The 25,464-nt window shown below is 38.0% G+C and overlaps 1 protein-coding gene across 2 annotated transcripts; it reads left to right on the forward strand.

Moving 5' to 3' along the window:
* The first annotated feature begins 6,208 nt into the window (after positions 1 to 6,208).
* Positions 6,209 to 21,337, forward strand: HACD1 (3-hydroxyacyl-CoA dehydratase 1). Of its 2 annotated transcripts, none has more exons than XM_082752519.1 (7): positions 6,209 to 6,462; positions 10,567 to 10,684; positions 11,768 to 11,786; positions 11,873 to 11,955; positions 14,558 to 14,679; positions 16,943 to 17,121; positions 18,594 to 21,337. In XM_082752519.1, exons 1-7 carry the CDS (start codon positions 6,335 to 6,337, stop codon positions 18,674 to 18,676), a joined length of 732 nt encoding a protein of 243 aa, XP_082608645.1. In that variant the 5' UTR covers positions 6,209 to 6,334; the 3' UTR covers positions 18,677 to 21,337. The 2 variants fall into 2 exon arrangements, with proteins under 2 accessions (XP_082608645.1, XP_082608644.1); XM_082752518.1 differs by having other exon boundaries at positions 6,211 to 6,462; positions 11,867 to 11,955.
* Positions 21,338 to 25,464: the final 4,127 nt, after the last annotated feature.

Here is a 25,464-nt window from a genome sequence, read left to right on the forward strand (position 1 = left end):
CTATAGTCTTTTGCTTGGAAAGGATACTTGGAAACAGTAACTTACCTGCTAGGAAATTTCTGATACTTTTAGCAGTCCCTCAGTTGATACATAGTTGCACAAGAAGTGTATTTTTTAGAGGAAAACAAAAACATTGTGTCCATTGGAGGGAAGGTTCACTGCAGTTCCTGTTCACTGGAGGAGAATTTTACTTGGCATCCCCATTTATTTTAGCACATATTACTTTGCTCGCTGCTGCACTGTCAAGATAAGGTGTATAACTCCAGGAAAATGTCAGTTCAGTACACTGTTAACAAGGAGACAGATATGAAGACCAGTGGTTGTCTCTGGGATCAGTCTCACTGACCTTGTTTTTAACTGCATTTTCACTGCAGTCTATTGCGTACATTGCTTTCTGAACTGGAAGCTGGGCAGAAAAGAAAATCAAAGGAAGAGAGGAAAGTTCAGGATGGAGAAAGTGCCAGGAGTCCATTTAATCATAGCTTTTGTTTTTGACAGGGCAAGTACAAGATGTTTTGGATGGCACACAAGATGCTGTAATGCATAACAATGCAATGATATGACTAAGACAAAATTTATCCTGGTCACAAGCCACATGTAGGCATTCCAAACACTGGACTGCAATGATTCAGTTCCCATCCATAAGTTTATTGTGCACCTTAATATTTTGCAAGTTCCCAAATTGCATGGCTTGCTTATGGTATTCTTACACATTGCCTTATATAAAGAGTATTCATGAAACATATCAAAACTGTAAGTCTGGTGTCCTGCGTTAGACAACAAGTCAGGCCACAATTGTTTAATTGTCCTTTTTGGCCTCAAGATTTTGAAGTATGCAAACGGAATTACATGAAGCATATACCTGGAGTTTCTTCAAACATTAGGACTAGGCAAGTAATCAAATAATAAACTTAATAGAACAATCCCATTTGCCCTGACCATGTTAGAAATCACTCTGCAAATTTCTAGTTAATATTTGCATATATTTGTGCCAGAAACTAGAATTTGTCTTCCTATTTTTTTCCTCACTCAAAGCAGTACTTGCAGCTCACAATAAGTAATACTTAGTATGTTTACATTGCAGTTTTGTTAAATGATTTTGGATAACAAGTTCACCAAAGATAAACATACAGATGTGCTTATACTATTTGCTTTAGTAATCTTACAGTGATGCTTTGTGATATAGCTGTAAGAAGCAGATAATTGGTGAGGTGCTGGAACTTCTGGGTGCCTAGGCTTCCTGGGGTGCTGGCAGGAGCATCACTCTGTGCCAGGTTCCTGACACAGCCACAGGGAACCGCTTGTCCTAATGCTTTTTTTGGCACCAGCACCTGTTCTCAGTGTGGCCAAACTGACTACACCCAATATCTTTTCCTTGCTGATAACTTGGACCAGATTTCCACCAATGATGAGGTTAAAATTAATCTTTATGTTCTCTACCACTCTTCTAACAAAGAAGATAGAGATATTTCCACCAACCCTAATGGAATTTAGATTGGAACACTATTCCCTTGATAAAGAGCCCTTTTGAACTCAAGTCCTTGAAATAAAACTAAATGTCAAGCAAAGACTGTGTGTGCTACACAACTAGTAATGGAAGCAGTCTCCTCTATAGAGATTGTAGTACTCACGTAAGCAAGTTACTGTAGAAATATACTGAAAATCAAAAGGTTTTTTAATATTACTTAAGTGTGCATTTTGTAAGGCTGCATGACACATGTTGACAAGGTAGCAAAGCTTCTTTATTTTAGAAAACTATTACATGCTACAGGGAAGGGAACTTAAACTAACAGTTGATTTTAAACATGTACTCTAACTCACATGAACAGTACCATTGAATTTAATGGTAATTTTAATGGTAACTTTAAGCTTTAAGCATTTTGTATGTGCTTCTGTATAATTAGAACATTATAGCAGAGTTAGCTTCTTGATACAGCCAGTCTGCATGCTGTGAAGAGAAGCCAATTGCACAGGCTACAGGCTGTGGGACAGGTCTATCCATCAATCTATCCAAGCCTAGCAGTGCAACAAAATGTCAGGCTACTTAAACAGCAGTACAGTCCGAAATATCCCATAAGGAAAATAATTATTTTACAGAGTCCAATTAGTCTGTTATAACAAAAAGCACACTGAATGCTAAACCAATCTCACATAAGGGTGATATTCATCTCCTAACATGTGTGCATCCTTCAACACTGCAGTTTGAATTATACTTTTGTTTCTGAAGAGGATTAAATAGGACAATACACAATGGCATCTCAAACCGGTTTATTTTCAGATATATAGAATCAACAGTTTTCATGTACAGATTTCTAAATGTTCACACCAAAATTTTTATATTTTCATATATAGTTTCAGCCTGTGTTCATGACACATTTTTCTTCTCTGACTGCTAAACTATATAGTCAGAGGCTTAATATGAGTCATTTATCTTGTGATAACAGCACAAAACCCCAGCTGTTTCAGACGTACCAAACAGAGATATCTTCTAGTTCTTTCCAGACGACATGCAATACATTCTACACTATGTCTTTTGAAAGCATTTTCTATCCTATTCCTGCAGCAGTAAAAAAAAATCATAGACATATGTGCCTGGATGAACTCAACACACTAAAAGTGCATAAACACTGTGTTGTTCAATCTAAACATAACTAAATCTAAACATAACTAAATTCTGTTTACTCACCCTTGAACACCTCACTGATAACTCAGAAAATCCCAGAAAGCCAAAAGCAATATGCAAGTCCTATACATAAGTCTGTTGTCTCAACAGCTTGTTCTAGCAAGGTATATTAGGAACGTTAAGAGAAGAGAGGGCAGGGGGACAAACAGAATTTAAGCTGTTATCTTTTTAACAATTTCTCCTTCCTTGGGATATAGTTATCATCTGGCATTCAGCTACTCTGAAGTGTAAAAGGTGATCTCATGATGAGATTGGGGCTCATTCTAAGTAATTTCTGCAGCATTTCATGGTAGGTGACCTTCCCCTGTGATAGTGGAGCTGATAAGTCATTACATTATTTTCAGAGTACCGCTACTTTTCACTTTATAGGAATATTCCCATATTGGATAGGTAAATTTTGTAACAACAACAACAAAAAATGTTGTAGAACACGACAGGAGAAAATAGTTCTCATAAAAGCATCACCTTATGTTCCTGAAAATAATTTGGAAATAAAAGCCATTCAATTTTATAAGGTGTTGAGAATCTATTTGTGAAAAAGGGAAGGTATAAAAGAAATGTACATTGATAATATCAATAATGAAGTAAGCTGGGGAAAATGTTAATTTTTGTAATAACAGTGTAGCTGTTTATGGTTGGAAACTAGAGCAAGTAAAGGAGAACAGCCTGTGAAAGTTATGAATGAATATCAAATGTAATGGTGTGCTCACCTACCATACATAAGACCAACTATCTTAAAATTTATTCAGAAATTTGATTTCAGACCATACTTGAAAAAGAGCCTAGTTGAGATAGATGGGTGTGTCAGTCATTATAGGAGTTTAAAAACTCTGCTGGTTTAAATAATGCAATTAATATATAAATTGATTCAGTTCCATTGGTTAAGTTTCTGTGTGTAGACAAAATTTGTGTTAAAAATCATTCAGAGATTTTGGGGGCCAAAAGGTGCTAGACAAAGTTTAAATATTAGAGGAAGACATTGCACTCTGAAAGAATTTGATGATGAAACAATTTTGAAAGCACAGTATTTCTAATTAAACACAGAGATTGTACTTAATGCTTTGAAAATAGCTGACATTTTAACAAAGTATCTTGTAGTGATTCAGAAACTGCACACTAGTAAACCCAAAATATATATTGGAACACTGACAGAAAATATAATTAAAAAGAGAACAATAGAAAGCTTATGAAAAGGAAATTATGTTTTAACTAATTTATTTTAATTCCTGGAACACGTCATCACAAGAATGGTTAATATATATATATATATATATACACATTAACATAGCAAACACATTTGAAAAAGGCTACTGAAAAAATTTTCACAGAACGACCAAACGTATGAAATAGTTAGAGGCTAAAGAACAAATAGCTCCATGGATCAAAACACGGGAGAGAAAAACAAAGAGCAAGCATTCTTTGTCATGGGAAAAAGAAATCAGTGGGGTGTTTATGAACACTCTGCAATAAGTCATGCTTAATATATTTATAATAAGTGATTGGGAAACATGGGCAAAACATTGAATGGCAAAACTTGTAAATGACACAAAATGTTTAGTTAATTCAAATCCAGAAAGGATTATACGGATCTTCAGAAATTTCTCATCATTTGGGTGAATGGGTAATGTGGTAGCAAAAGAAATTGTACTTTCACAAATAAAAAATATAATACTAGAGCAAAAACAGTGAGATACTTATCCTTGCTAATAAGTTCTTAATTAACTAAATCAATTAAAGACAGAACTAGTTATAGTAAAAATAAATTGTTTATCCAAAATCAATGATTTTGAGCAAACAAATAACAAGAAGGAAAATAATACAGAATTTTAATGAAAATATTTATATATCGTTGCTTATCAAATTTCAAAAGCTTCTGTGCACAAGTATGGAAAGCATCAAAGGAAGGATTTAAAAACTGAAATTCCCTATTTCAGAAAGCACATATGACTTGTTCTCTCAAATCTGCTGTGGAAAAATCTTGAAAGAGAAATGGCAAGCTATAGTGCTAGTGGTATTTTAAAAATTACAATATTAAGAATTTGGGTCAGGCAATGACTTGTATCAAAATTTAAGATCAGAAAGACATTAGTGAAGTCACAAGTAGGCAAATTCAAATGAGAGAACTTTTCACATACATGGTTAATTTGTGATACCCATTTCAACTCCACATTCTCAAAGCCAATAAAATGGGAATATAGAAATACAGAAAAAGTTTTTGAAAGCTTTGGAGTTTAAACCAACTTATAAGCATTACATTAAGATGAAATTTAGGCTCAGATAAACCATGTATTTGCCTACTATGCAGTTCTTTATGCTTCAGATAAATTGGCAAAAGTTTTTGAATTAGGTCGTTTAATCCTGTGTGTAAAATCCTCTATTTTTTTTTTTTTTTAAACTACAGGATTCCCAAATGGTGTTATACTTATGACTACTTGTACATGAAAAGTGCTTGTGTATGTGTGCATATATATATGTGTGTGTGTGTATGTATATATATATATAAACACTGGTACTATAGTTTTTCCTATAGTTTTAGTAGCACATACCTGGTGCCATTTGCCAAAGTTTTGCATTGCTGCATATGTTACATATTCGCTGTTGCCAGTGGTATGAAGCTGAAAGCTGAATATCTGTTTGTGTGCTTTGGTAAGAAGTGCGAGAGAAAGTTTCTGTGTGGCATATCTACTAATCCTTTAACCTAAGGCCCACGAACTGAGACCACCTAAGTGTTCAAACAGTGAGATGACTTACCGCATGCTAAAGAAGGTAGACTCGGATTCCTGAAATCTTTTGGGACTGACAAAGTAGGATTTCAAAGATAGGTCCTGACTTGCTTTTGGAGTTCTGCTGTCTGTATGGCTGTGTTCAAGGGATTTGTCCCAAATGGCAATGCCTGCACCTCTGTAGGACCATGTCACACCAACACAGTGATGCTGCTTTGGGTCTGTAGCTAACAAAAGCTCTGTCCAGGCTCTGTTTTCATGTGCACAGGCTTCAGGCTTACAGTTTAGGACAACTTTTATGTTCATATCTCATCCTTCAGTCTGTCAGCTGGTCTCTCTCTCTTCAGGCCATAGGAAGGACTTTTCCCCCTTGTCAGGGGGCCTGCCTCACTCTGCCTCGTGTATGTAGGGTGACACCAAGACACACCACACTGGAAGGGATCCTCTCCCTTAGGGGGACCCCTGAGCCGGGGCCCCATGGACTTGGTCCAACAACTCCACCTCTCACCAACCAACCTCAAACCTCCTTGTGCTTTGATTTGTGGATGTGTTTGGTTTATATATACATTTTTTAAGACCTATATTATCTGTCAGTGGCGTTTGGAGCCGGGGACACGGCGCCAGCTTCCCGGTGTCGGGGGGCGCTGAGGGGCAGCGAGGGGCGGTGAGGGGAGGCGAGGGGCGGCCGCGGCCCCTTCCTCCCGCCCGCCCCCTGCCCGCCGCCGTGCCCGGGGAAGCCCGGAGTGGCGGAGGGAGGAGCGGGCAGCGACATGGGAGCGGGTGGCGGCCCCCGGGGCAGCGGCCAGATGGGCTGAGGGACAGGGCGAGCTCCAGCTGTCAGCGCGGCCTCAGCCCCGCCGCGGCGGGAGCCCCTCCTCCCCGCGGGCGGGCGGCTTCGCTCGCTGCCCTGCCGCGGGGGGGGGGAACCATGGCGTCCAGCGAGGAGGACGGAGGCGGCAACGGCTCGGTGGAGGAGAAGGAGAACGGCAAGAAGAGGAGCCTGGGCGCCCTGGCCACGGCCTGGCTCATCTTCTACAACGTCGCCATGACCGCGGGGTGAGCGCGGGCCGGCAGCGAGGAGCGGGGTCGGCTGCGCGGCGGGGACCGGGAGGGGGGAACCGGGACCGGGACCGGGACCGGAGCCGGGGCGGGAGCCGCCGTGGGGCAGGGGGAGAGCCGGGGGGCGGCGGGGGGCTGCCGGCAGCGGGGCTGCAGCCCCGGCGTGCCCGGCATTGCCTAATACGGTGCAGCGCTACCCGCGAGCGGGCGCGGCGAGGTTAAGTATAGCCGGGCCAGGAATGCCGGGCTGCCCGCTGCCCTCACAGCCCGCTCTGCCCGCGGGTGAGGGCCCGGCCGGGGCCCCGAGCTGCTCTGGAGCCCCCCCGGGCTCTGGGGACGAGGCCGTGTGGGCGCCCGCTGTCCCCTCAGCCGCCGGCGGGGCGAGCGGTGGGGGAGAATGAATCGTTCAAACGGCTTCACCTCGGGTCCCGAAGGGCGAATTCCCCCTCATTGCAATACTGCAGAGGACTGGTGATGCTTTAGTTCTGTCAGGGTGGCCACACAGAAGGGCAGGAATGGGATTTAAATGGTTTTCTTCCCACTAGCATCCATGCGCACACTATTCGTGTATCACAAGCCTTTGGGAAGTGCCTTTACTGGCGATTTTTGTAGCTTGCAGGTTAATTTCACCTCATGGAGTTCCCTGCCTCCTCCTCCAGGTGTGAATTTGGCAGTGAGCGCTGACTCTTGCCATTGACTTTCATCTGTCAATGCCATTGCCTGTCATCTTAGTCTGTGTAGAAAATTATTGAACCATTTTAGTTCTGACCCTAGGTGCTGATTCAGGCTCTCCCACTTCCTCCTCCCCATCTTTGGTTGTCATCCAGAGGGATTCAGACTTGCTGAACTGCGTATTTTATGTGGAAACAGAGAAAGAAGAGATAGGAACAAATTATTGTCATCTTTTCAAACAGATACAATTTAAGAGAAAAATAAAGGTTTGAAGTAGAGAAATATTTCACAGGGGTGCTACAGAGGACAGGTGAACACGAAGAACAGTGTGTTTGTCCAGATGGTGCAATAGGGCAAAACATTTCTAGAATTTTAACAACCTCTCTGATACATAAGCGCATGTGAACAACCAGCCCAATACCAAATTGCATTTTATCTTTTGTTCTAATGAAGATTTAAGGCACACATTCTGTGACTAAAATGGCAGGTCAGTACCCAATCTTACCAAAAGTCCCAGCTGGAAATCCTACCTTTATTACACGAATTGTTTTCCATTTCCTGCTGATTTTCAGTGTTCACTACTTCGAGAGTCGAAGCCACTGAAAGCTAAATAAAGTGATCGGCAGAAATTTCAAACGTCCAAACAATAATTTACTTAAGAAAAAACATATTTACAGTCTTTGGTTCTGGATGGAGTCCAAGACTACTTCTCTCTGCAATGCTTTTGTTAAGAATGAGATGCAGAAAATGCCTTGTGAGATTAGATGTAACGTGACTTCTCAGGCTAGGGTTAGCACAAAGCTGTGGCTGTCACCATTCGTGCTGCCAGCTGGATGCACACCCGCTGTCACCTTCCTCTTGTCCAACACGTCACTGTAAAACGGGGCAGCCTTGCTGTGAAGTACTACGAGTGAGATTCCAGCAATTCCTCATTTCCACTGTGGTAGGAGACAACCTCAAATTAATGCATTCATGTTTAACATCTGTTATAAAATCTAAATAATATTTGGGGAGGGGGGCAAATTTTGGAGCTCTGGCAGATCAGATTCATGGGCTTAAGGTAAAAGGATGGAGGGGAATCATTCCAACAGTGTGGGGAAGCCTGACTAACTTCATGTAGAGCTTGAAATGCCGTCATGAACTGTTGTTGGCATGGACAAAGCGAAATGACTGTGTCATGGTAGATGCTACACATGAGAGTTGTTGAGGGACTGATACTGAAGTGCATGTCACGCGTGGGGAGTACGGAGCTGTTATGATCCATGCAAATCTCATGCTGTTACAGCATAACATGTCCGATCAAATATCCATCTTTCCTGGTGTCTTGTTTCCAGTTTTAGTCAGGGGACTGTAGGGGACAGTGTAAAAGCTGGGAAAGAGTTAAATATTTATCCACATGTTTATATAAATAGAGAATCATAGAATCATTCAGGCTGGCAAAAGATCTCTAAGATCATATAGTCCAACCTTAAACCTTGTGCTGACAAGTCCCACTAAACCATGGTACCAAGTTCTACATCTACGCGTTTCCTGAAGACCTCCAGGGATGGTGACTCAACCACTTCCCCGGGCACAACCTTTTCAGTAATGAAATGTCTCCTAATATCCAACCTAAACTTCCCCTGGTGCAGCTTGAGGCCATTTCCCCTCCTCTTATCACTTGGTGCTTAGGAGAAGAACTTGATCCCCACCCCGCTACAACCTCCTTTAAGGTAACCGCAGAGCACAGTAAGGTCGCCCCTGAGCCTCGTTTTCTCCAAGCTAAACAACCCCAGCTCCCTCAGTGGCTCCTCATGAGACTTCTTCTCCAGGCCCTTCACCAGCTTCATAGCCCTTCTCTGGACATGCTCGAGCACCTCAATGTCCTTGTAGTGTGGGGCCCAAAGCTGAACACAGCACTCGAGATGCGGCCTCACCAGAGCCGAGTACAGGGGGACGATCAACTCCCTGCTCCTGCTGGCCACGCTATTCCTGGTACAAGCCAGGATGCTGCTGGCCTTCTTGGCCACCTGAGCACTGCTGGCTCATGTTCAGGCGAGCATTGACCAACACCCCCAGATCCCTTTCTGCTGAGCAGCTTTCCAGCCACTCTGCCGCCTGCCTGTAGCGTTGTGTGGGGTTGTGCCCCAAGTGCAGGACCCGCCACTTAGCCTTGTAACATTTCATTTATTTCCCTGAATATTTCTATACTCTCCTGGTATGCCTCTGAATATTTCTCAGACCTCACCACTTTTTGTTTTGGGGCTGCCTCAGCCAGAGTTCGTGTTGCTGCACAATGCGCTTGTGACGGCTTTGCGGAGGATGAAAGGATTGAATGATTGTTCTCAAATATAGTCAGACAAGAAGTTAAACTAATGTTATTACAATTCGTATATTTTCATTTTTAACAATCAAAATAGCCGCTTGCAGCTCTGGCTGTGCCTATGAATTTATATTAAAGAAATTTTGTACGTAGCCCTTGTGGTTTTAAGCCTGAAGTTTCGAGGAATCTTGCTAGTGTGATGTTTGTAAGAGTGCAGGAATGCATTAACAATGGAACATGTGGTATATTATTTTGAAAAATTTAATTTCATAAACATGGATTAATTATGTGGAAGCAATTGCTCATACCTTCTTCGGTTATTGTACTTGATGTTGGCTGGGATGGTGGGGTTCAATCCACCATGGTTATGAAGTGGGTTTTTTTGGTGTTTGCTTTGTTTTTATCTCAGTTTCCATTTGAGATCACAAATTTCAGTTTGGTTCAAAGATATCATTACTTTCTTTCATTTACATTGAAAGGATGATCAGTTAAGAGCATCACTCAATTTCATTAAATAATTTTTAAAAAATTAGCCATCAAATCTGCAAGTTAAATGTTCTTGCCTCTGGAAGCCAGGAACTTAGAGCACCAACCTGACAGCACATCAGACTTTGATTTCCAAGATGACTTCTCAGCACTTCTGAATTGTAGAACAGAAGCTCTGATCCCTAGTCAGTTCTGAAAATAACAAGTTAAGGTGCCGTAAAAAATGTACAAATGATGTGCATCGGTTCCAACCTGAGACCAAAATGGTAGCATCAGTGCTGAGTTCATCAGATGTTTTCCAATAATGGTAATTCACAGTAAAGACACATGAGGATTTAACAGTAAAAATATAGAGTGACTTCTGGTCTGATGGGCTCTTAATTTAGGTAATTCAGATCAGTCCTCTGAAGGTAAACAAGTCATTCTCTATCCCTTTCCAGGTAAAGAGATAAAAGAGTGTAGTGCTTATGTAGCACTACGTAATATTTCTGTCTAAAGACTTTTTTAACAATCTCCTAAGAACACCGACAAGTAAAGAAGCAAAGATATTCTGTGAGGAAAATATTCTACTAAATTATTTACAGCGGATGGATATTTTTAGAATTCTTATTTGAAATGTATCCATTCTCTTTCTTTTGTAGGTGGCTGGTGTTGGGTATTGCCATGGTGCGCTTTTATATACAGAAAGGAACACACAGAGGCTTATTCAGAAGCGTGCAAAAGACGCTTAAATTTTTCCAGACATTTGCTTTGCTTGAGGTAAATTTCAAACATAGTTTGCTTTACTGGATGCTGCGTATCATAGGCAAACCACATTATTAGCCTGAATTTAATATCAAAATGTTATATTAGTGCTGAAAGTTGTTTTACCTTCCTTATTTGATTATTTATTTTTTTTTTTTTGTGGGGGAAAGGAGATTAGTTGAAAGAAATGAGCATATTTTTTAAAAGTTAACTCTTAATATTGCCGTAAATCAAATATTCTCTGGGAACTGGTGTGCTTCTAGTTATTTCCAGACTGGATTCACACGCCCCATATAAATCCTTACAACAAGGTCTGTGCAAGTTGTGCAAAGCATTCTTGAAATAATATGACTTTGCCAAGCATGCGCTCATGGTCTCAATTTATGGTACACCCGTGAAATAAAACTGTTGGGTATACTGAGCAGTTACGGTTCTTTCCCAAGCTCAGCAAAGAGTGTCTGTCTGCATTTTTACTCTTTCTCTCGGTCTGCCCCTAACATCTGTGGTTCAAGCAGCTGTTTAAAATTATGTGGCCAGCTCTCTATTGGCTTTTTTGCTATTAAACTTTCACAACAGGTAATTCCACTTGGGTCTATCAAAACAATGAAAAACACTCCATTTGCTAACCATTACTGACCAGAAGATAAATCTGAAGATTCATAGCTAACATTGGCAAAATGATAATAGTGATATTAGTCCATAGTAAATACAGAACATTTTAAAATTTCTATTAATTTAGCGTACACTGTATGACTCCTTCCACATTGTCCCGTGAAATTATTCTTTGGGTAAGATAATGGAAGGGAAGTTTACCAGTTCAAAAAAGAAGTACTTTGTAAGTATTTAAATGTTCAATATATCCAATTAGGAAAATAAATCTCTTTCATTTAGTGTTTACACAGATCAGATAATGAGCCCATCACTGGTTGCTAGAGCTCCAACATGTACTTATTTTAAAGATGCTGAAATATTAGTTGGAGAAAAAAAACAGCAGAAATAAACCTAGGTTTAGATTAATATCAAAAAGCCCATGTTAGTTACTATGGCAGATAGTAACATACTGTAAATTAGTAACCTTTAACTTATTTTTATTTACAGGTAGTCCACTGTGCAGTTGGTGAGTTCTTTCTTTAGTTTCTGCTGTAACTAATTAAAATATGAGTAGTGGAGCAGAGATAACATGTTTCTCTTTTCAAGGAATAGTTCGCACATCTGTGCTTGTGACGGGGGTCCAAGTGAGCTCAAGAATCTTCATGGTGTGGTTCATTGCACATAGTATAAAACAGGTATGTGTGTGAGCAAATTGTGTTTCAATTGTTAATAAGAAGGAATTATTAATACAGTTCTCATTTCATCAGGAAGACAAATTTAAAAATTAGTAAGATTCATACAGAGAAGACTGACATACTCAAGTGCAGTTTCTGAAATAGGGGTTACAGGACTGAATTTACGTACTTCTGCCCAAGTGGCTGGGTCTGGGTCTCAGGTGTGAATCAGCACTGTCTTCAGCATCATGTCAGCTATGGTCTGCCTAAGTGAAATCAACAACTAGTGCTTTCATTTACCTGCATATGTACCATAATGCTACCTATTCCTTTTGAAGAACTTAAGTTAGCATTTACTGAATGAATCTAAATGAAAATGTGTCTTAAATTGAACTTACCTGGTTTAAATGGTTGTGATTTTGCAATTCCTTTTAGGAACCTTCTCAAAATGTTATTGTTATGGGAATATCAGCATTTGATGGCATGCATACTGCATTGTTTTCATTAAAAGTATATCAAGTTTTCCAGCATGTCACAGGAACACTTAGGTTCCTGAATAAATGATAATAACTTCTTTGCCTGGCTGTAGGTGGTTATTGTAAGTCTAGTGATTTTTTAGCAGAATGAAACAAGCAGACTGCTTACAGCTAGTAGATAGGATATTTATTCTGCTTTCTGTAAAGGGTACGTAAGAATTCAGTGATAGATTTTGAGCCCGTGCTCCTGAATTTCTTTAAAAAGCTGAGCCATTAAACTGTCTCACCAGCAGATGGCATATGCCCTTCTGCCGATGGGATATCATAGCTCCTGCCTCAGTTGACAAATCCTTTAATTTCAGTTCACAGAGAACTTTTTCTCAACTCTTCATCTTTTCCTTTACTGTGCCTTTTTTTAAACATGAAATAAGCCTTTCATAGTTGTTTTTTTTTTTTGCAAGTTAAGTGTATTCAGTGTTTTCTTTTTCCCTTATGTGAAAAAGTCTCAAAGAGTCACACGTTTTTTAAATATTGAATATTTACATGAATGCTGGAACTTAGCACTTTTTCTTTTTATTATTATTATCTGCAGTGGATTAAATCTTTAGCATAACCAGTCATTTCTCTTGTTTCCTCTATCTTCAGTACATCTGTGTCCAAGCAAAATACATCTAAATGTATGTCTGATTGTATTTCACGCTGTTACTGCTTAGCAGGCATGAATGTTCAGGGTCACGTAGGTGGTGAGAGGCATGTTAGTGATAACAGCCAGACCCAGATCTCTGTACTTGACTGGAGATTTGCAAGGCAACAAATAGGAATTCTCTGCATACTTACTTAGAGCACTTCTGCTTGGCTTTAGCACTGTGACAGGAATCCAAGTTTGGGTTATCGATGTTTGTCTCTAATCGCATGAGGCTAAGAACAGCCTAATTCTGTCTTTTCCTTTGCTTATCTGTTTGGATGTCTTAGCACTGCCATTGTTGCTGTTTCTTTGTGAGTTTGGTGGGATTTTTATATCTTATTTTGTTTGTGAGATCCTTTCACTAAAATTGCACCTTCTTTGACACATTGAGGGCGCGATTTTATGAGAAGATGATCAATTAAAATTCTTCTTGACTTTTGATAGAGTTGTGCATTTTCAGCATCTTTGTGATGTATTAAGCTTTGTCATCATGTTGCATTCTATTAAAAAAAGTCACTTCCCTTTTTTTTTGTCATTTTAACAAAATTTATGTTGCTTTATTTTATTTCACAGACATCCCTGGAGCTTTTCAGCCTTCAGGCATGGAATTGTATTACAAAATTCCCTCCCTTTTAAAGAACAGAAAATTACTTGCGTGTAATTCTTCTTCAGAAGGTAGTGTTTGCAATAGATCCCCACATGCCTTCTTTGTATTTGGGGTCTTCTGTTTATTCGTTCACTTAAGGAGAAAAAGAACTGATGTTTTGAAATAGCAGATAGATGTGCTACCTACTGATGAGGCAGTTTAATGACTCAGAACTTAAATCTTAGACACGACAGTCGAGTAAGTTTACACAAACCTCCTGATCTGCCAACTACTCTTAATTTAGTGTTCATCCATGTTCCAACTCCTTAACCATCTTGCACCCAGATTTGATCTGCAGCTAAGTTCCAGTCAGTATACGCTACTGAACAATTCATCTCATCTAAAGTTTCATGGAGACATGCATTGTATGGGGGGGAAGAAGCAATATAAAAAGTAAAAGAAAGTCTAGATAGAGGGAGTACTGAAATATGGAATAGGTAAAAGCTGGTTATGAAAGGAGTGTATTTAGTGTTTTCTTTTTTCTGTTTTGAGGAGCAAAAAAATAAACAAGCAAATCAACCACAAATAAAGAGGGAAACAGCATAGTGAAAGTGCAGATAAAGAGGAGGAATAAGCTCAAATATAGTTTTATGGGTTTGTATTTGCATAATGGATAAAGATTGCTGAGTTTGCAAAATGTTTCTATGTTAGTAAATATATATATGATAGTAACGGTTTCAGCATGGTTTCAAAGAAATTTTTTTTCTTTACAAGATGTTAGTTCTGTTCCATATATCTTAAACAGAAGACTGTTGCAGTTTGCACAGAAAAGAAGCTTAAGGATGAAGAAAGTGTTGGTTCTTTATACTTCTGCAGATCCAGAATGAGGAGAGCGTTATTCTTTTTCTGGTTGTATGGACTGTGACAGAGATTACTCGATATTCCTTCTACACATTCAACCTGCTCAACCATTTGCCATACTTCATTAAATGGGCCAGGTGGAGATGTCTTGCATTTCAGTTTCTCATGGTTCTGTGCATGTTAGTTTCATGCATGCAGAGCTAACACACGGGAGAGCTTTGGTTATGTGCCAGCAGAGTGCAAGTTGGTTGCTTTCTCTACTTGTGATTATCATTACGTGGTTTAAAATATGAAAAATATTTTAGCTGAGATTTTGGGGTGTGATTTGTTCCATGCTTTCTGTGTCTCATGGCTTGAACTGTGTTTTAATTCACTTTAATATTTTTTCCTTATCTTTGGAGTCATCTTTTAACTTACAGTATGATTCCTTAAAATGCTTTTGAATACAGTGCCTAAAATTAAGCACCCGTACTAGTGTTTGTAGATTTAAGGTCTTTGAAATTATTAGAGCTGTTGTCTTTTTCTGTATGTGTAGTACTGCTTTGTGAGAAGTTCTGCTTTATCAGAGCTTTTGTAGTTACATTAATGTAGTGAAGCTAAATATTGGCATAGTTTAGCCAACATAAAAAGTGTGTTCTGTATCAAAACTGCTTTGATTTTGAAACACACTTTAAGGTCTGTCACTATATCAGATATATTACAGAGACTGCGTGTTTATCAGGAGATTTAACTGGAAGAGTAACATTCTCTCTAGTTATCGTTTGACAAATATATGCCAAGACAGACAGACTTCCCCTGTTAGAAAGGAAATACCTACATTCAGCACAGGTGACTATTGAAACAAGTTTGTGTGTTTGTTTATTCTGCTTTATTTGTGTGCTGTAGATAATGCAGTTCTGATGCTTCTAATGCACTTCTTTGAGGTGTCTGATAATTATGTCCATTATTAAACGTTATTTTTTTGCTAATACCTGAGGTTGTAGGTTTGGTCATGTTTAAGCACTAAACTTGCAAATAATCAGGTCCAGTTTTCGTAATGATTTTTATGTAGTCTTCAGAAAGAGAAATGCATTAAGAAAGTAGTACACTGACAGGCTTTTTGCCATCAAATCAGTGTATGTTGAATGATAGAATTTTTGTTTCTTCATAATAGGCAAGCTGCCATTCTCACAGCAGAGATGTATGGTGAAATATGATATAAACAAAACATTCAAAAATATGTTATCTTTCCAGGAGTTCAAAATATCCTATCAAGATTTTTAAAGAATCAAATAGCACAACTGAGCATAAATCCAGGATTCCTAAGGAGCTGGACCTTTCTGGTCTTTAAGATATCTGCCTGTCCATAGTTAATGGTATAGGTGTGATCTAAATTTTAGCTCAGAGTTTTTACGTTATTTCTTTTACGCTGCATAGAGCCAATCTGTGTATAGGTCATGGCATCAGTTCCTTCTTATACCTCACGTAATCTGTTCTCTGACCTATGAGTCCTCTAAGCCCATTGGCTCCTGAGAGGGTTTCATGTTCAGTTGCTACCATTTTGGATCTCATCTCTTTTGGTCATGGAATGCACGCTGTACACTTCTCTCAGACCCTGTGTGACAGCTCTCATTGCTCTTCCCCTGCGTCAGCTCAAGAGAGCTGTTCCTTAGGAGAGACTGCAGCTACATGATGCACTGTGCATAAGGACTGCACAAACCCCATTGATTACATTTTTCATTTTGTCTACATGTCTGTAGCCTGTGGCACTCAAACCATAATTTCTTTAAACTCAGTGTCTTTGCCCTTTATTTGAATGTGTTCTGCCTATTTTTAAATGGATTTGATGATTTTCTGGAGTTGTTTTCTTTAAATTTTAATTTGTATTAGTTGTAAACGTAGTATTACTTAGATTTCCCTTGTGGCAGTGGGTAAAACAAGTTTCTGATATTTCTCAACTTTTCCATTGTCTTCAAAGAAATTATAGTACATAGAATTGACCTAGCGTGCATGCACTGTGACAGGGATGTGCAGGATCATCTGAATTTGGGATCCAGTTCTGGTTTTAGTCCTATCAGTGACAACAGACGTAAGATCAGTAATAAATAAATTAATTAAAAAGACATTACTGGAGACTACAAATTTACAGAATAATTTTTGACTCTTTAGTATTAGAAAGGCATACATGCATTCCAATATTTCTCTGTTTTTAAATAACGTGATTGAGGAATTCATTCTCTGTAAACAAAAACGACCCAATCTAAAGTAATTGAAACTGATATTCTGTGCCAACTGAGGAGGTGGTCCTTGACTTTGGTGCAGGAACTACTCCAATATATTGCTGTGCCACTAATAATAGCAAAAGGAAATTTTAAATTCATTGGGCATTTCTCACATTTTTTAATTTATTTTTTAATGCAGATACAACTTTTTTATAATTTTGTATCCTGCTGGAGTTGCTGGTGAACTGCTGACTATATATGCTGCTTTACCCTATGTGAAGAAAACAGGAATGTTTTCATTGAGACTTCCCAACAAATACAATGTCTCCTTCGACTACTATTACTTCCTTATTATTGTCATGTTCTCCTATATACCATGTAAGTATTATTTAACTTCAGTAACATTAGCAATATAATAACCAATTATCAGCAATGCTGGCAACAGTGCCTGTAGTTAAATTTCCTGACACTTTCCACTCTTAACATCTGATTTCTGTTGTTTCAAGCTTTGCTGTGCTTTAATTATTTAAACTGAAATGTTCTGTTCTGTTATTTGCATCAGAACATAAGCTATCTTAATTTCTGTGAAAATGCTAAGAAGACCAGCAATAAGTAAAAATATTTACATACAGAAATGTCTGTCTGTAGTTGTAGCTCTGTAAATTTCTAGTGCCTCTGCTGCTTTGAAGCAATGACTTTAAAATTCTCCTGCAATATCCAAAGATATGCCTTCTCTCTTTTTTTATTTTTTATTTTTTTTAATTGCTGTTAGTATCCTCTTACCTGAAACCATTTGAGCAAGCATGCTTAGGAAAAACTTGAAGCAAAATTTCAGCTTCACAGAAATCCACCCCCTGCCTCCAAAACCTCTCTGAGTGTACTTCAGTTTAACCAGATTTTCCTTGTGCTTCTGGATACCAGGAGCCACAGATCAGTTAGCTAACCAGAACTAAGACTAAAGAGACTATCTGTCTTGAACTTCCATTGTTATTTCCACTGTAGTCTAAACAGTGCAGCCAAGGGGAAAGCAACCTGATTTAGATACAGCACATTGACAACTGAAATGGAGCTAGAGCAAACTGGGCAAGTAGTGTATGTTAGATACTCTGGACAGTGAGGTTAGAAAAAAGCAAGAGACGAGGGAGAGAACTGAGAAGCAGGAAAACTGAAGTTGAAAGGAGCTGTGATGTATACCCATAAAATGTATTCCTTCAAGAAACTGACTTAAAGTGTGGACTTTGTATGTAAACACACTTTGAATTTTCTTGTTGTAAGAAATCATGGAGACCAATGAGAGAGATTTATATGAGTAAACTGATGTTTGAAGTTATCACAACTTACTAACAGTTTAAGAATTGTTTGCATAACTTTATGTTTCAGGAATAAATCCAATTTTCTTTGCATTAAAAATAATGATCAAATGCATCAGAACCGTAATATAATAGGACCAAGAGAAAGAGAGAGCTCTTCATTTCAGACTTGGACAAGTAGGGTAAATTTGGATCCTCAAGGTCTCAATTCATACATGCTTACCTTAGCATAGGTTTAAAGACTTAGGTACTGCTAAGTCCTGTTAAGTGGTTAAGTCTTTTCCATACAAATAAAATGTTGAAGGGAAGATCCATAAAAGCAGAGTACACATTCAGAGGGCTTTGTCTGACTTTTGAGTAATTATTGTTTTGTAACTCACTGCGAAGTTCATGACTCACTGTTATTTGCCTTAACCAGCTGTGGCACTGTGTGCCATAATTTTTCCTCAGTTCATCATTCTGCAAAAGTGTACTTTGCCGTAATGTGATCTGTTGATTTTTTTTTTAATCTAATTTGCTTTCTTCTATGCTTTGATCAAGTATTTCCACAACTCTACTTCCACATGCTGCGGCAGAGAAGAAAGGTGCTTCATGGAGAAGTGATTGTAGAAAAGGACGATTGAATTGAGCCGTGTAATTATGGTGCTTTTAACGGAAAAAACAAGGGTAAAAAAACAAAACTTCCTGTGATTTTTCTGAGTCCAAGTTTTAAAACATGGAACAAGAATAAATGTGTATAAAGTAACATGGACTGTATTATTTATACAGATAATATGTCATCAGAATTAACTTTTCATCTTTGGTTTCACTTTGATTTTTAATTGTTCATTTCTTCAAACGTTTTCATATTTTCAATAGGCTGACAAATAGCTTTAACAAACTGAGTGGTTGGCTAATGTGCTTTCTATTGTGAAAGGCCTTGATGATCTGTAGTCATGCTGAAGAACAGAAGGAGAGTTGATGAGTTGTGTTGAAAATGAGTCTTCTGGAAAACAGAGCATGAACTAGATAATGATGTTTTTCATAGAGTAGGTGGGTTAAATGTTATTTAAGTTGTATGTTAAATTATACCTTTACAGTTATAAGTACTGTTGGTGTGTTGTTGAACATTCTTTGAATTACAGGATCACACTGTAGAATTCTAGAAGGATTTTTGAAAGGAGCAGAATTCTTGATTGTCAGTGCGAGTTTAGATTTCTCTATATTTTTGCATTTAATTTAAAAGAAATGTTGATTAATAGATATAATATTAACTGGTTAGAAGTTTGTGCTGAGGAGTAGTCTTGATGTTCTTACCTTTCTCTGGTCAGTGGCTGGAACAGGACTCTTGTGGAGGAAGACTAATCGTCAGCATGTTTCTTATTCTACATTTAATTATGTATGCAGAAAAATTATGGTGTTGCATTTAGAAACTGTAGCTACAGTGAGATATTTTTATTCCCATAATTAGGTAAGAGGGATAAAATATACTTGAAATAATGTCTTAAAATATAGATTGTGCTTTGAATCATCCCATTGTGCAATTTTAATTGCTCCCTCCCCATTAATTGTTTGTAATGTGATTATGTAATTCTAATTAACATCTTCAATAATATGCAAGGGGGATCTACAGTGTATTAATAAAAGTTACAGCTGGTACTGCACTATATGATACCTGAGGGAAAGAAGTCCAATAGATGGATTAAATATGGGCAAGAGTTGGGCACAGAGATCCAAAGACAAGGTAATGCATTTGAGGATACTTTGATAGTTAGTGAGAGGGAGAGAAGATTGAAAAGTAATAATGTAGCAGGAAGTCTTGATAATATAGGCAACAAAGTTGCTTCCAGAATCACTAATATAAAAATAAGAGAATATATGCGGAAGAGCTGCATCAGGCAGCTGGAAATCAGAATACTCCCTGTGATCACTGAGGTAATTTCTAGAGTACTGTCTTATATTTTGGGTACCTCGGGAGCGCAGAGTTGAGTCGTTCTTCAGAAAGGTCAGAAAACATTAAAAAATAGTTAAAGTAAGAAGGAAGTTGGATAGGTTGAGTCATTAAGTATGTACAAATTTTGGTTATGTGACAAATACATGTAGAGGAAGAGGCTTTATTAACATGAAGGTGTAACTAGAACTGGTTATATATCTAGTGAATATCAGGAGAAAGATCCTACCAGTGAGATCAGAATCATAGAACCATAGAAACACAAGGTGGGAAAGGACCTACAGGATCATCTAGTCCAACCATCCAGAATGATACAGTAAAGCTTATCAATGCATATAATTTCTTGAAAGGTTTTAAGTTGGATGTAATACAGTACTGGAAAACAATCTTTCTTTGGAAGGAGTTTGAACTTCATACTCAAATAGGCAGTTTCCACTTTTATCTTCAATGATTTGATGATAGTACAACTTCTTTTGAAAATTGTAGATGCATCTTTTTCAGGTGTATCAGGTACTTTGATGAAAAAGCAAGGATTTACTGTACCCCTAACTTTTAAATTCCATTTTGTGCCTTACGGTTTTGATATTTACATTGTCTTTATTACATGTAAATGAGATTCCTTTTAAATGGTAGGTGCATAGTGGACTTGAGATAGAATAGCTGTATTCCTTGAAATTTTAAAAGGTATAATCTTTTTATTTTTTAGAACAAATGTATGCAAGGTGCTATAAGTTAACTTATTACTTTTCTGTTTTATATGCAGCTAAAAGTATTTAAAGTTTAAAATATAAACCACATTTACAATTCTGATTCACAAAATACTTGTGTTACACGTTCAGACTAGCAGTTGTATTTGTCCAAAGTTCTTAGAATACACTTTTATAAACTTTGCTTGCATTTTGATGCATGAGGAGCAAGCATCATGGCAGTTCTTAGAAATATTTCTCAGTAAGCAGAAGAGTATGATGAAACATGAGTAAATAAGATTAGATTAAGTTCTGTGTCTTTTTTTTTTTCTTTCTTTTTTTCTTTTTTTTTACTGTCAGGGCAGCTCACCAAAGACCATAGCTATCAATTTATTGAAAATGCATTGAATACTTGCAGTATGTGATTTTGAAATCCTTTATTGGAGTGTATCCCACAGATACTATTCTTGTAATAAAAGAAATACCCGAGCTCTAATACTGTATTACATTTGTTTTCATTGTGGCTTAAGGCTCTTATCATATGACAATCCAGGAGCTATTTTTATACCCTTTTGTCAATGTGACATAAAAAAATACAGCACAGCTTGTTAAAATCTTGTTTTTCATAAAACATCATACAAGATATTGATACAATTGTAAAAGTAAGTTTATTCTCTTCCTCTTCTTTTCTTCCTCTTCTTTTTTGTTTAAAGTCTTTCACTGAAGCCTCAATGTATACCTTTTGTTTTAATATCTTCTCTAGAGTAGTGAAAATTTTGGGTAAAATGGGCCAGGACTTTATCCTTTGTAGCTTAACTAAACTTCAGTATAACACCGTGAAACATTTAATTAATTTGTTAAATGGACATAAAAAGTTAAGTATGATTTTCTTATGGTGCTCTCTTTCCAACTTATTTTTGACACCTCTCTTTTTTGTATTCCTCTCTGCAATATTCCTGGTTTGCATTGAAATCCTCCAGTTTATGAGAGATTAGAATGTAGTCAGGCATCAGTGTCTGTAATGTTTTGATGTAGTCTTTAACAAATTGTTTGTATGAATATGTTTTCTTACTTGTGCTGTATTTGCTTTCTGACATGGATTAATACAAAGTATGACCTTATGAAGGTTTTTTGTTTGTTTGTTTGATTTTTTTTTTATGCTAATACGTAGGAACAGGCATTTGGAATGAGATTTCTAATCACGAAGTGACATTTCTTACTATTGCTAGTAATGTAAACACGAGGTCCTTTTTGTAAACTCCAGTTGAAAGCAGTTGGATTTGTTGAGGTTCCCCCCAACAGACACGCTGGGAAAGGCTGTTCGAGGACAGGTTGGGTGAATCACCTCCTTTCACAGCTCTGCCCACAATGTCTGGAGGCCAAATCCTGACATCGGGGTGAGGCCAGTACAATGGAATATAGTGCTGAGAAATTGCATCCTCCACACTAGCTGCCAGGAGGATCGCGGAGGCCATTGTGAACAGTAGCTGTTATGCATCATTTCCCTCACTTCTCTTTGCTTGGGATTTGAGAAGAGAGGCAGCTGAACATGCTCTCATACCCTCTGCATAAGGAACTAATGAGATCAGCTGAGAGGATCTCTCTGCACAAAGGGTGTGTTACAGAAAGAGGCTTTGTGCTTCACTCAGCTCTCTGTATCTGTATCTTGATCTATAAGCGTGTATTTCTTGAAATACTGGTATGACCTGTCAGCTGCTGTCAATAGTACAGCTCAAAATGAACAGCCCTGGAGAAATCATGCGGTGTGCTGCTTCTCCTAATTCCCATTGAACACAACACCCGGCCAAGTCCGCGTTAATGGGCAGATTGCAATGACTCGTTAACGAGGAATTGAATGGAGACCTTTCCTGTGACCTTTATTTATCCAGAAATATGTGCAGTTTAAATCTAGGTCTAGCTACTGCTCTGACTGTGGTACTTGCTCTCTTCATAATGGCTTACCTTATTTGTATATTTATGTGATTAGAAGGCAAATAAATTAGTAACATTGCAATAAACTATAATTTAGAATAACTGCTATGTTAACAGTTTCTGTGAACTGAGCTTTTGCTTAATCTGTTTTATTAAAAAAAAAAAAAAAAAGGAAAAATAATACAAGTAAATATTCTGCACTAGGCAGAAGGGCTTCATAAATCAAAATTTCCAGGCAGGCATGCAGTTCTTTACAAAACATTGGTTAAATGTATTTTTGAACAAAAAGATGGAAAGCTTTTTCTGAAAACTAAATTTTATTTCACAATGTATATTTTAAAATGTGCTCAGAGAGACTGTATTGTTTATGATCAGTTTACAATTTAAATTCATGCTTATCACAGACTTTTATAGATGATTAACCGTAGCCCATTGAAATGTTTTAATATATGTTTGTTTTAATGACTGTTTAAGAAACAGACACCTTTTGTTTCTGCAACGCTCTTCTGTCTGTGCTCCCTTGCTCAAGTGAGTTCAATAATGTGAAGTTTTGCCAAGTTTTGCAAGGCCGTTAAAAGGGCAGGTTCACATTTGCCAAGGGTAGTCCCTTAATCTTGCTTTCGTGGTGGCACACCTTAACAGGGTATGGTACTTTTGTTTCAGTGTCTGACATTGTAAGCCACTGATGCCTTTCAAGGGGTCTTGAGTGCCTTTAGTAGGACAAGAAGCTTTACAGATGTTAACAAAGTTGTTCATCCTTATTAGCAGATCAGGGGACCTATCCAGTGAATTCTTAGGCCACAGTAGGAATAAGTTGAAAAAGTGAACTTAAGCCTGCACCAAGACAAACTATGGAGAACCTGAATGTTGGGTAACTCTAGCTCTCTTACAGGAGCTGGTTATCAAGATCAGGCCTGCAACTGCTAATGGTTTTGGAGTTCTAAAACGTAAATGTGTACTACTTTCCATGTCATGTTGTATCAACTGGAACATGTTGTCTTTTTGTTTGCAGTTCTCTTGCTTCTCTGTTCAGTCTTGACTGTATTTTATGTCCTTTCAGATGGCTTTGTAAAAGTGTAAGTACGGAAATATTTATGTAAGCATATCATGTATAGATTGTACTTAAAGATTCTTAAAAATGTAAATGCACTGCAGCTGTTCATTATTGTTACTTTTCCTGGAATGCGTTATTATCATTAGCAGTTTACACAGACAGGAAAACGCTCGCTATGATACTTTTAATAACTTATTTATTTGTAAAGATCATAAGATTTGATGAGCTAGAGATTCAGATATTTGTTTTAGAGATTGCTAAATTGCTGTAGCACTGTAGAAATTCATCATCAATTAAAAGCCATGTTTTAAACTGTGTTCTGTTTGATTTGATTTGATTTTTTTATTATTATTTTTCTGTGGTAGCATGTAGAAGTCAGTTCATACAGACATTATCATTCAGTACTGCTCATACTGTTCAGAGTATTACACCAGACTGGTATCTGTTTATAAGTACTGTGTGTATATATATATATTTTTTTTAATCTGGAATTATTTCACAAATCTTGAGGTTCCAACTTTAACGTATTTGCTAGTAGTCAGACTTCCTTTTTATATTCCACATAAAAAGAGGTAAGTGGGAATAGTAATATTGGTTTAACTTCTCTTTAACAAGACAGAACAATACAGGGCATAAAAAAAAAGACGTATAGCATCTGTCAACACGACAGATTCATGACAATATGAAGACAATTACATTACAATGATCCTGAAATAGGTATTACAATAGTGGATATTTCAATGTTTTGGAACAGGGCTTTTAGTGGTATTAACCTTTCAGGGGTGCAGGCAGCGAACATCCTCTGGCTGTCCTTTGCTGTATAACTAACAACGACATTGCAGCTATGAGGATTTTGTTGCCATGACAGTAAGATAAAGCAGTATGTGAACATTCACACCTACTTCTTTTGAATTAGGAATCAAGTGGTTGTAACCCCAAGGAGCTTAACTGCATATAGAGGCTAAATCCTGTTAGTCAGAGGTATTATAATGCAGACTAAGATCTCCTAATCTGAAAGTTGCAGAGGTGGACTTCTGATCTAAATTTATAAGAGAGGATTTATTTGTCCTGGCCCACTACCAAGGTTAAACCAGCGTGATTTCTATAGAAGTTAATTGAAGAATGTCCACTGATCTCAACAGGAGTCTGATGGGACATAACCATTCATATATTCTGTGTAAATCTGGATTTAGCAGGAAAAAAGTAAACTGTGGCCTCCTTGTTAGCACTATCTCATAGAAAGCCTGGGCTGTTGCATGGTGGCTTACCTGCCTCACAGCTTTGCAGTAGCTGCACCCATCTCTGCTCCTTGAGGAATGCACCAAAAGACCAGAAAATCTCAGCAGTACACTGCCGTTGCATTATACAAATCTGAATTCAGCAGAGTCATACAATCTCTCTTCACTTATCTGCAGAAGTATCTTTTATTTCTGGAATTAATCTAGGCCCAATGACACATCTCATTAAAAATAGGCAGGGTAGATCAGCCCTCACAGCTGCTTTGACATTCCTGGCCTGGAATGCTGCTGTCACTGAGTAACTTTGATTTTCGTATGTAGTCTCTTGGCGGTCTCTGTTCATACCACTCTCATAAAATGGCACTTTGCCTGCCCTTAAGTGGCTGTTCCAGGTTCACTAGAACAAATTGTAAATGACGAGCAAAAAAAGATTCACATGGGTATACTACTTCACACTCCAAGCCCTCTGAAGTGGTCTGTAGTCCGGGGTGTGTAGTCAAATGTATTTGTCTCTTAATCTATCTTGTCTGAAATTGCATTGTATAATGGAATGAGACCTTCATATCATGAG

The sequence above is a fragment of the Aythya marila genome, assembly GCF_965140915.1.
Source record: "Aythya marila genome assembly, chromosome: 2".
NCBI lineage: Eukaryota > Metazoa > Chordata > Aves > Anseriformes > Anatidae > Aythya > Aythya marila.

Bases quoted from the DNA above. Each gene is read 5' to 3' on its own strand.
- HACD1 (XM_082752518.1), top strand. From the start codon at position 6,335: ATGGCGTCCAGCGAGGAGGACGGAGGCGGCAACGGCTCGGTGGAGGAG. The intron at 6,463-10,566 runs GTGAGCGCGGGC...TTTCTTTTGTAG, and splicing joins AACGTCGCCATGACCGCGGG to GTGGCTGGTGTTGGGTATTG. The intron at 11,956-14,557 runs GTATGTGTGTGA...ATACTTCTGCAG, and splicing joins TTGCACATAGTATAAAACAG to ATCCAGAATGAGGAGAGCGT.